Here is a 10,774-nt window from a genome sequence, read left to right as displayed (position 1 = left end):
TCGCTCGCTCCCTGGACATCCACTGAGCATCCGCACACTCACAGACCCCTCCCCGCCCTCACTACCCTCCAGGATCGCCCTGTACCCGCGGCCTCAGCCCTCGGTCCTGGCGCCTCCCCCCGCGCGCCCCCTGCCCGGCCCCGCCCCCGCCGGGAGCCCCCTCCCCCGCCCACGGCCGCGACTGCGCTCTAGGCCCGCACGCCCCGCCCCCACCCGGCGACCTGAGCGGAGGCAGCCCCGAGGGGCGCGGGCTCCAGACTCCAGACCCTCCGAGCCTGCCCCGCATCCTGCGACCAGCGACCAGCGGAGCGCCAGCCTGGGGCGTGGGCGCCAGGTGGGCTTCCCGGAGGATGAAGCAGGTAGGCGGCGGCGGGGATGCTGGCGCTGGGCGGAGCCGGGAGCAGCAGGGATGGGCCGAGCCCGGGGCCTGGGGCAGGGCTGGAGCCCCGTGGTCCAGAGGGTGGACAAGGCCTCGCCTGGCGCCCCGCCAGCTCTGAGGGGTCACTTGGGACCCCAGCAGGTGCGCAGTGGAGACCAGCCCAGGAGTGCAGGCCAGGCCTGCCACCTGCCCTTGTGTCCCTCCAGGCCCTGGTGGACGATACTGAGGATGTGTCCCTGGACTTCGGTAACGAAGAGGAGCTGGCCTTCAGGAAAGCCAAGATCAGGTACGCCGGGATTGAGCTTTGGGGACTCAGTCCCCAACGCTGCAAATTCGTTCACTCACTCATTCATTCATTCAAAATATATTGAGCACCGACTGTGTGCCAGGCATGGGGCTTAGGGGCACACTTGTGGACACCTCAGACAAGGTCCCTGCCCTCCTGTGGTCTGCAGTGCGCTGGGGGAGGGGGAAGGGGCGGAGCTAACATCGAACAGGTGAACAAAGAGATTAGTGAGATAACTACGGAGTGTAAAAGGAAATCAGCTGGGTGATGAAAGAGAAAGTAACCAGGAAAGGCCACTTGCCTTAGTGCAAGCCACCAGGGCCTCTCTGAGCAGGTGATGTTTGAGGTGAGCACTGAGTCATGAGAAGCAGCCAGCCATGGGAAACTCCGGAGGAAGAGTGCTCTAAGCTAAGGAACAGCAAGTGCAAAGGCCTTGAGGCTGTTGGAAGGTCAGGGAAAGGCCACTGTGGCTGGACGAGTGGGAAAGGACTTGATTTTTATTCTAATCCCTGTGCAACTCCAGCCAGATAGACGTGCCCTGGGTCAAGTCACTTGCTTGCCTGAAACCTTCGGCATCCCTGAGGGCAGCAGGACCAACACGTGAGGAATGACCCGTGAACGTGTTTGCAGAGGCCCCAGGCAGCTGCCACGTCTAGAAACACCCACAGCTCAGCTGCACTCACTCACCTGGCTCTGCCCCCCCCCTCCTTCTAGCCATCAGAGCCAGCAGGTGTGGGGCCCTGGCACCTAAATGCCATTCCTTTTAACCACTCTGGTACGAGCATCGACTATAGTCGATAGCCACAGGTGAACGCGCATAGCCAAGCGTCGACTTTAGTCAACAGCCAAAAGCTTTTACTTTTGCAGCTTTTATCTCTGCAGTTGCGGTGTGTACGTTCAGCTAATAAGTTACTATGAATCTGTGACCTTTTAACAAGTCCTTAGTAGGAGTTATTATAGTTATTTTCCTAAAGCTGCCTGTAAAGTAAAACAAGCTTTCAGTGCTTTAAAGCTTTCCTCATCACACAAGAGCAAAACGGATTTGTCGTCAGTGCACAGCACAGACTGTCGTGCGGACTGAGAGTGTCGGCCGTGGGCAAGGTTTCGCGGCCAGTGAGCGCCGCACGGAAGTGGTTAAAGTCTCTGTTGTTGAAATCAGTGATTCTAATACGATAAACCCCAGAATGGAATAGACTGTTAGTTTCCTATGGCCACTATAACAAATTACCATGAACGTGTTGGTTTAAGACAACAAGTTTATTCTCCTGCAGTTCTGGAGGCCAGAAGTCCAAAATCGGTTTTCTGGGGTTGAAACCAAGGTGTCAGCGGGGCCACACTCCCTTCGGAGACCCTGGAGGGGAGAGTCTGTTCCCTGCCTTTTCCAGCTCCTGGTGGCATTCCTGGGCTTGTGGTCCCCTCTCCATCCTCCAGGCCAGCAGTGTAGCACCCTCAAATCTCTGCTCCACCTTGATGTGACCGTGTGTGTGTGTGTGTGTGACGTCTCCCTGTCCCTCGGTTACAAGGACAGCTGTGATGGCGGTTAGGGCCCACCCGGGCAATCTGGGGTAGCCTCTGCACCTCAGGATCCTCAACTGAATCGTGTCTGCAGAGTCCCCTTTGCCATGGAGGTTGACATTGACAGGTGGTGGGATTAGGACCTGGATGTGTTGGGGGCCGTTATGCACCCTACCGTCGTGAAGACACCGTAGGAGAACTGGAATCTGGGATAACGAATTTTATAGAACATCGAACCCATTAAACATTCAGTCTCTGCTGAGCGTTTCCCTGTGCCCGTCGCTGGGCTGGCGGCTAGGGACGTCAGTGTGCGGGACACAGCCCCGCCTTGGCCGAGTTGCCCAGGCTAGGGCTGGGTTGCTTAATCTCCGTGCTCCTGACACTTGAGGCCACATGCTGCTTTGTTGTGGGGACTGGCCTGTGCATTGCAGGGTGTCCTGGCCTCTGCTCACCGGGTGCTGGCAGCGGCATACAGTCCCAGACATTGCCCAATGTCCTCTGGCGGGGCAGTGACTCGCCCCGGTGCAAAACCATTGGCTTGGGAAGGGAGTCGGCATGTCACTGGCTGCTATTAGACAGCACTGTTTTAAATGCTGTAACAGAAGAAGCTTGGGCCCTTATCCTGGTCAGAGGAGGAAGTGGCAGCCGGGCTGGACCCTAAGGTTGGGTAGGAGTTGACTAGGCGGGGAAGGGTCGATACCCCCTGCAGAGGCTTGGAGGCGAGGTCACGAGTTTAGGGTGCTGAGCGTGGTTTGTTCGCCCCAGGCCAGGGGTACTGGGCAGTGCCCTGAGTAGAGGCTGGGGCTAGACCCTGGAGGGCTGGTAGGCTGAGTTCTAGACCTGCACTGTGCACTAGAACTTTCTACAAGGATGGGAATGTGCTGTGTCTGTGGTGTCTCATACGGTGGCCCCTGTGGCTATTGAGCATTTGAATGTGGCCAGTGGAACTGAGGGGCAGACATTTTGATATTGTTTATTTAATTTATTTTTTATTTTATTTAATTTTTTTTTGAGACAGAGTCTCACTCTGTTGCTCGGGCTAGAGTGCCGTGGCGTCAGCCTAGCTCACAGCAACCTCAAACTCCTGGGCTCAAGCAATCCTCCTGCCCCAGCCTCCCGAGTAGCTGGGGCTACAGGCATGAGCCACCATGCCCGGCTAATTTCTTTCCTATTTTTGGTAGAAACGAGGTCTTGCTCTTGCTCAGGCTGGTCTAGAACTCCTGACCTTGAGCGACCCTCCCACCTCGGCCTCCCAGAGTGCTAGGATTACAGGCGTGAGCCACCGCGCCCGGCCAATTTATTTAATTTTGATTAAATGTAAATAGCCACATGTGGCTCTAGCTTTGGACATTGCAGTTCTAGGGTTCGGGCACCACTGAAGGACTTCGTGCAGGGCGGTGATGCCATCAGGATTGCTGGGTAGTGGACGGACGGAGGGGCCGAAGGGAGCGCAAACTGGGACCTGGGACCAGGACATCGGCAGGGGCGGTGGAGAGAAGGAACCAGAGGCTCACAGGAGGTAGAACCAGCCTGCCTCGAGGGTGGTGAAGATGTGGGGTGGAGACAGGCATAAGGGTGACAATCAGGTTTCTGATCCAGTGATCCAGGCAAAGGAGCATTTATGGGGGAAAGATGTTGAGCTCAGAGTGGTCCTTGTTAGGTTGCAGTGGAACGTTCTAGTAGCCAGGTTCAGTGAGCAGCTGGGAGGAGGGACCAGTAGCTGTCAGAGTCATGAGGGCTGCAGTCAAAGATCTGGGAGGCAGCCGCTCTCGGATCTGTGTGTGTGTGTGTGTGTGACAGCCACCTATCCCAGAATCCTCTGGTGTGCCCAATGCAGATTCCTGGGTCTGGCCCGGGAGTGACCAGGCTCACAGGGGATGATGGGCCTAGGAACATGAATTTAAAATAGCACCCCACCCCTAGTTGATTCTGACGTGTAGGAATGTAAGAGGTGGCTCTAAAATCCCAAGAATAAATGAGCTCACCTGGACGGCATGTGGAGTGGGATTCTTAACTGAGGTCTGAGGATGGGCTTTGGGTCCAAACTTTATTTGGATTATCAAGTGGGTCCATGATACAAAAAGTTAAGAATTACTAGTTATAGGCTGAAAGTTGTTATTCGTAAATTCATTGTAGAAATGGATTCCAGGGAGACTTTGAAGGGAGGTGATATTATGCGAGGAGCCTGGGCTATTGAGTCCACTTCCTCCTTTACCACTTGCTGGCTTCGTGGTTCGGGACAGGTCACCTTGCCTTGCTGAGCCTCCATCGACCTGTCTGTAAAATGGGGACAATTGCACCAGCCCGACTTCACCACGTGGGTGCTATACAACGTATTCGGTGCCTATTTATCCAACACCTGCTGGGTGCCAGGCGCTGGGCCAAGCCCTGGGGGTGGAGATGTGGTCCCTCCCCATTCTGTCCCTGGTTCCCAGTCAGTGAGGTGAGTGGGCTGATGGGGGTGGGGGACCCAGGGGAGGGCGTCTTACGGGATCAGCGGACCATGTGATTCCACAGCACACGCAGGGCAGGGGGAGCAGACGTTAGCTGTGGTGCTGTGTGTGTTTCCCCCCCCCCCGATGGGCTAACGTTTTATTTCTTTTTACTTTTTCTATCGTGATCAAACATAACAACATAAGACTTACCATCATAGTCACTTTTCAGTCCAGCAGAGTCAAGTTTGGTCACATGCTTGTGAAACAGATCTTTTTCGTCGAGTAAAAGTGAAACTCGGTTCCGTTGAGCAGCGCTCCTTTCTCTGGCTCCTGGTAGCCACCCTCCCACTGTCTGTCTCTCTATGAATTTGACTGCTCCGGTCACCGCATCAGAGTAGAATCATGCATATTTGCCCATCTTGCGTATTTCACTTAGCGTCATGTCCTCAAGGTCTGTCTACGTTGTAGCACGTGTGCGAAGTTTCTTCCTTTCTCAGGCTGAAGAATACTCCATTGCAGGAATGTACCACGTTTTGTCTACCTGTGTAGACACTGTCTACACAGTGGACACTGGGCTGCTCCCCCCACTCGGCCGTGTGACTAGCACCGCAGTGGACATGGGAGTGCAAATACCTCTTTGAGATCCTGCCTTCAGTTTTGGTGGATACATACCCAGGAGTGGGATTGCTGGACCACATGGGGTAGTTCTATTTTTAATGTTTGGAGGAATCTCTGTATTGTTGTTTATAGCAGTCGCACCATCGTACAATCCCACCGATAGCGTCCGAGGGTTTTGGTTTCTCCACGTCCTTGAGAGCATGTTCTGGTGTGTTTGATGTTAGCCACCTTAAGGGGTGGGAGGTGGTGTCTCATTGTGGTTTAGTTGGTAGTTCCCTAATGATTAGTGACAGCATCTTTTCATGTGGTTAGTGCTCATTTGTGTATCATCTTTGGAGAAACGTCTATTCAAGTGCTTTGCCCATTTTTTTAAGCAGTTTATTTAATTTTTTATTGTTGATTTCTTTATGTATTCTGGATATTAATCCCTTATCAGATATATGATTTGCAAATATTTTCTCCCATTCCATAGGATTGCCTCTTCACTCTCCCGATTGCATTGTTTGATGCACGCAACTTTTTAAGTTGGATGTAGTTCCACTTGTCTAATTTTTATTTTTGTTGTGTTTGCTTCTAGTAGTAGTATTGTGTGTATGTGTCCTTTTTTGTTTTGTTTGTTTTTTTGAGACAGAGTATCACTCTGTCACCCTGGGTAGAGTGTAGTGGTGTCATTATAGCTCATTGCAACCTCTAACTCCTGGGCTCAAGCAATCCTCCTGCCTCAGCCTCCTAAGTAGCTGGGACTACAGGTGTGTGCCACCATGCCTGGCTAATTTTTTCTGGTTTTAGTAGAGAGAGGGTCTCGCTCTTGCGAGAGGAAGAGATCTCAAACTCCTGACCTCAAGTGATCCTCCCACTTCAGCCTCTCAGAGTGCTAAGATTACAGGCATGAGCTGCCACTTCCAGCCCATGTGTGTTTTTAATTGAAATGTAAGTCACATACTGTGAATTCACCCTTTTAAAGCATACAGTTCATTGTGGTTTTAAGTATATTTGCAAGGTTGTGCAACCATCACCGCACTCTAGTTCCAGAATCTTTTCATCTCCCTACATGGAAACCCTTAAGCAGTCACTTCTCATTTTCCCCTTCTCCAAGCCCCTGGCAACCACTCATCTTTCTGTCTCTATGAGTTTGCCTATTATGGACGTTTTATATAGATGAAATCTGTGTTAGTTAGGGTTCTCCAGAGAAACAGAACCAGTAGGATATATAGAATGCAAATATATAGAAACAGATTTATTTTGAAGGATTGGTTCACACGACTGTGGAGGCCAAGAAGTCCCACGATCTGCCACCCACAAGCCGGGGGCCCAGGAGAGCCGGTGGTGCCCCACCAGTCCAAGCCCAGAGGTCTGAGGACCATGGAAGCCAATGGTGTTGGTCTCAGTCTGAGTCCAAAGGCCCCAAAACAGAGGGGCTGACGTGTAAGTCCTGCTGTGAGTCCAGGGGCCCCCAGACCAGGAGCCCTGATGTCAGAGAGCAGAAGATGGGTAGTGCAGCTCAAGCAGAGAGAGCAAATTCCCCTTCCTTTTGCATTTTTGTTCTGTTCAGGCACTTGAAGGAAGGATTGGGTGATGCCTGTCCCCATTGGTGAGGGTAGATGTTCTTTTTTTCAGTCTACTGATTTTTTTCTGGAAATGTCCTCATAGACACACCCAGGAAATAGTATTTTACCAGCTATCTGGGCATGAGGCCTCGAGGCCTGCCTGCCAGCCTGCAGTCCTCCAACTCGGGGGCAGGGGCAGGCAGAGGCAACAGTCCCGTGAATTCTCAGCGCTGTGGCAGACACACGGCGTTCCCGGGTGGGCCTGCATCAGCCAAGGCCTGATGTTAGCCCTCTACTCACAGTGACCTTGAACCATGACCATGGCACCTTCCAGATCCTCAGTTTTCTCATCCGTAAAATGGGGATAACATTGGCTCTATCACAAGGTTGTGTAAAGAGAAGTATAATAAACGAGATGGCAGACGTATGTAACGAGCCTGCCCGGGCCCCTGACTCCCTGTATAGGCTTCATAAATGGCACCAATTATTCTGACCTTAAGTGGGACTTCCATGTCCTAGGCTGGAGTGGACGCGTGTCCTCAGCCGGAGCAGGACGTCACACTGGGGCTCTCCCTGGAGGTGGAGACTGCCCCTCCTGCGGAAAGGCATGCTTATGCTGACAAGCCACCGTCTTCACAGGTCCTCTGCCCGCAGAGGACTCCCGCGCGAGGCAGGTCGGTCTCCTCCCACCCTGGACAGAATTCTTGGATCTGATTTTGGTCTGAATTGTCACAGCTGGTTGGTTTGCGGGGTTTGGTCAGCGTTTCTCGGCTGGTCCTTGTGCGGCCTCGTGGGCGTCAAATCGAGAAGAACGCTGTCCTCTGGTTTCGGACGCTGCAGGAAGTCACATGTCCGTGGGGCCAGATCTTAAGGCAAACATCACTTGAAACGGGAACTACCCTGCCAGTCCCCAACTGCCCGTCCAGCGATGATTGTCTTTCAGCAAGTCCTCCCCAACGAGTTTGCCTTCCCTTGTTGGATACAAAAGCCATCCTCAAAATAAGCCCCCATGAAACCGTGGGTAGCTTTTGGGGGGAAGTTACAGTGGATGAGCAATGGTAGACACTCACGATAATAACAGCAGACACTTGCCTGGCCCTCACTATACTCGGGCGCTGTTCCAGGTGTTTTGCTTAGTTAGTTCATTTCATCTGCACCACACACCTGCGCGGTGGGTACCATTAGTTCATCAGAGTCAAGGGCAGAGAAACTGAGGCAGAGAGAGAGCTGAGTGGCCGCTCGCCCAGTGTCGCATTTGGGCACTCCACGGAGGGACTTTGAGGTGGGAGTGGTGGAGCGCGCCTTTAGTTCCAGCTACTGGGGAGGCTGAGGTGGGAGGACCTCTTGAGGCCAGGAGTTCAAGGCCAGCCTGGGCAACATGGTGAGACCCCATCTCTAAAAAAAACTTTTTTTCAAATGGAGAGGATCTGAACCCTGGACCCCTTGGGGTCTGGCTCTAGAGTCCACGTCTGATATTCCATTGTGCTTGGAGGGGCCAGGTGCTTGCACAGGGCAAGACCCTCGGGGACGGGCTTTGCCGAGGAACCCCAGGCCCAGGGCTCCCCCCCCATGCTGACTCTGGGGAGTAAATGAGAACGCAGAGTTGCCCCGGGCCGAGGGGTGTTCTCCCCGCTGGCGCTGTGGGTGTTTTGGGTGGGATCTCTGTCTGTCGACAGCACTCTAAAACCTGCTCTGCAACGACAGACACAGGACACAGAAGCAGGTCCCACCAAGAGCTGATCGTTTGACTTTAAGGAAGGCCCATGATTACCAAGGAAAAGAACCCACAGAATCAGGGAACTAGGCAAATTTCAGTTCTCTTTGATTAGGGCACGACATTACATATTTTGAAATTAACTCCTTGCATCCCAGATGGCTTGACTTCCCCTTCTTTGCATTGTTCCCATGGAATCATTGCACAAGCTGTGTTCGCCACAGAACCACGGAGGGCTGCTTTCTGCTGACCTGTGACCCGCACAATCTGGGAAGGGACAGGAAGGGGACTTGGTCAGGTTCCTTGATGCTTCATTTTGGACGGCAGCTTGGCCGCACCGACCTGGAGTATTTAATTCACTCATTCATTTATTCCGGGGTTAGCACTGCTGACTTTTGGGGCCAGGTCGTTCTATGTGGCGGGTGCCACCCTGTGCTTTGTAAGGTGTTCGGCAGTGTCCCTGGCCTTGCCAGTAGCAGCCCCCAGCTGGGACAACCAAAGTCTTTATGTCTCTAGATATTGCTAGGGGCCCCCCGAATCACCTCCCTCTTTGAGAACCACTGGTTTATTCTTTCGCTCATTCATTTATTCATTGAAACAACAAAAGTTTTCAAGGTCCTTTGTGTGTCAAGCACTGTTCTAGGGGACACGGAGAAAACCAGACAAGGCCTGGTTCCTGCTTTCGTGGAGCTGACATTTTACTTGGGGAGAAGACGATACACACATAAGCAAATATCCAAACAAAGTAACTTCCGAGAGTGGTAAGTTCTATGAAGGGGAATTTGATAAAAAGGGATCAAGGACCAGGGCATCTTTAAGTCAGGGAGGGCTCAGAGGAGGCCTCTGCAAAGAGACGCTGCGGACTGAGACCTGCAGGAGGAGCTGGGTATGGAGAGATCTATGGGAAGGGTGTTTGGCCAAAGAAACAGCATGTGCAAAGGTCCCGAGGCTGGGGTTGGGGGTTATTGTATTCTGGGGATTGTCAGAACTGGGTCGGGGTATAGAAAGGGGGACAGTGGGATGAGGAGACAGTTGGAGATTCGGTCGGGGAGGGATCGTGTAGGGCCTTGAAGAGCCCAGTGGAGAATCTGGAGTTTTGTCTGCGTTGGATGGGCAGTCTTTGGAGAGGCTTGAGCAGAGGAGAGGAGGGATCTGATTGACATGTGGGACAGCCGCCTGTGACTGCCGTGTGGCCGGTAGGGTAGGGATGGAACCCTTGAGATCTGTTAGGAGGCCAGTGAAGGGGAGCCGGTGGGAGATGCCGGGAGCCCGAAGTGGCTGAACTCCAGGGACACACTCAGGAATGGGGCTCGTGTTAACTTTGCCCCAGTGTGTGCGTGTCGGGGCTTCTGGGACTGCGGCGTGGGGCTGAGGGCAGCAGGTCTGGCCCAGGCTGCAGGGCACGCACTCCCAGGGGGCCTCACCTTCCTCAGCGCCCCCAGGGAGCCCCAGTGAACCAGGGGCCGAAGCCACAGGGTCTTGGGCTCTGTCCCTGAAGGTGTTGGCTCAGTGTGTGTCAAAATGGGCGTCAGAGGCTCCTGCAAGGGGACGGTGATGTGCCCTGAGCGGCTGGGCGTATTTTGTGAGGTTGTCCATTTCTGGGTAAGTAGGGAATGCTACGTGGTTTAAAGGTGTGTGTGTGTGTGTGTGTGTGTGTGTGTGTGTGTGTGTGTCTGTCTGTCTGTCTGTCTACCTTCACTGGGGAGGGGAGGGTTGATGCCTCGATACGAGGCTCGGCTGCATATTCTGGGGAGACTCTTCCTTAGTAAAGACCAGCTTGGTAGCCTGGGGTTGGATGCAAGGGCAAAATCCCCCGGGGCCGAGGCCGTCCTTGTCACGCAGGTGCTCGGCCTTGGGGGTTCCTGGACAGCCGATGGCCCCTCGAGCGCTACAGGAATGAGGCGGCTTCCAGGATGGCTCAGAGCCAGCCACAGATCGTGTGTGCCTGCGTGCGTGGGTCCTTGCGTTTTCCCTGAATTCAAATGCAGGTGTCTTTCTCCCCTGGGCTGTAAAATACTTTAGAATAGAAATTGCAAAGTGACCGTCATCCAACTGACTCCAAGCCTGAAACATGTTCTCTTAGGCCAGGGTGGTATTTTAAATGAATTTAAATTTAAAACTTGGAAAAGATCACATTGAAAATCCAGATTCCTCGGGATAGATGAGCGTGCGGAGACAGGCAGACTGGTGGCTGCGGGGGGCGGGAGGAGCGGGGCCGGGGAGAAACTGCTCACCGGCTGCCGGGTTTTGGAACAACGGTGTGAATAGTTCACTTTGTGC

The 10,774-nt window shown here is 53.5% G+C and overlaps 1 protein-coding gene across 2 annotated transcripts in view; it reads left to right on the top strand.

The window, feature by feature from the left end:
• Positions 1-202: 202 nt before the first annotated feature.
• TVP23A (trans-golgi network vesicle protein 23 homolog A) overlaps positions 203-10,774 on the top strand; it is a 32,617-nt gene continuing 22,045 nt past the window's right edge. For both annotated transcript variants that reach the window (XM_020281451.2, XM_012785009.3), the window contains exons 1-2: positions 203-359; positions 586-665. In XM_020281451.2, coding sequence (XP_020137040.1) covers positions 351-359; positions 586-665 — 89 coding nt within the window. In that variant the 5' untranslated portion in view covers positions 203-350. The remainder of the gene's footprint in view (positions 360-585; positions 666-10,774) is intronic.

The sequence above is a fragment of the Microcebus murinus genome, chromosome 19, assembly GCF_040939455.1.
Source record: "Microcebus murinus isolate Inina chromosome 19, M.murinus_Inina_mat1.0, whole genome shotgun sequence".
In the NCBI taxonomy this organism is placed as follows: domain Eukaryota; kingdom Metazoa; phylum Chordata; class Mammalia; order Primates; family Cheirogaleidae; genus Microcebus; species Microcebus murinus.
The sequence above is the reverse complement of the archived record's forward strand: the minus strand, read 5'-3'. Positions and strand labels throughout refer to the sequence as shown.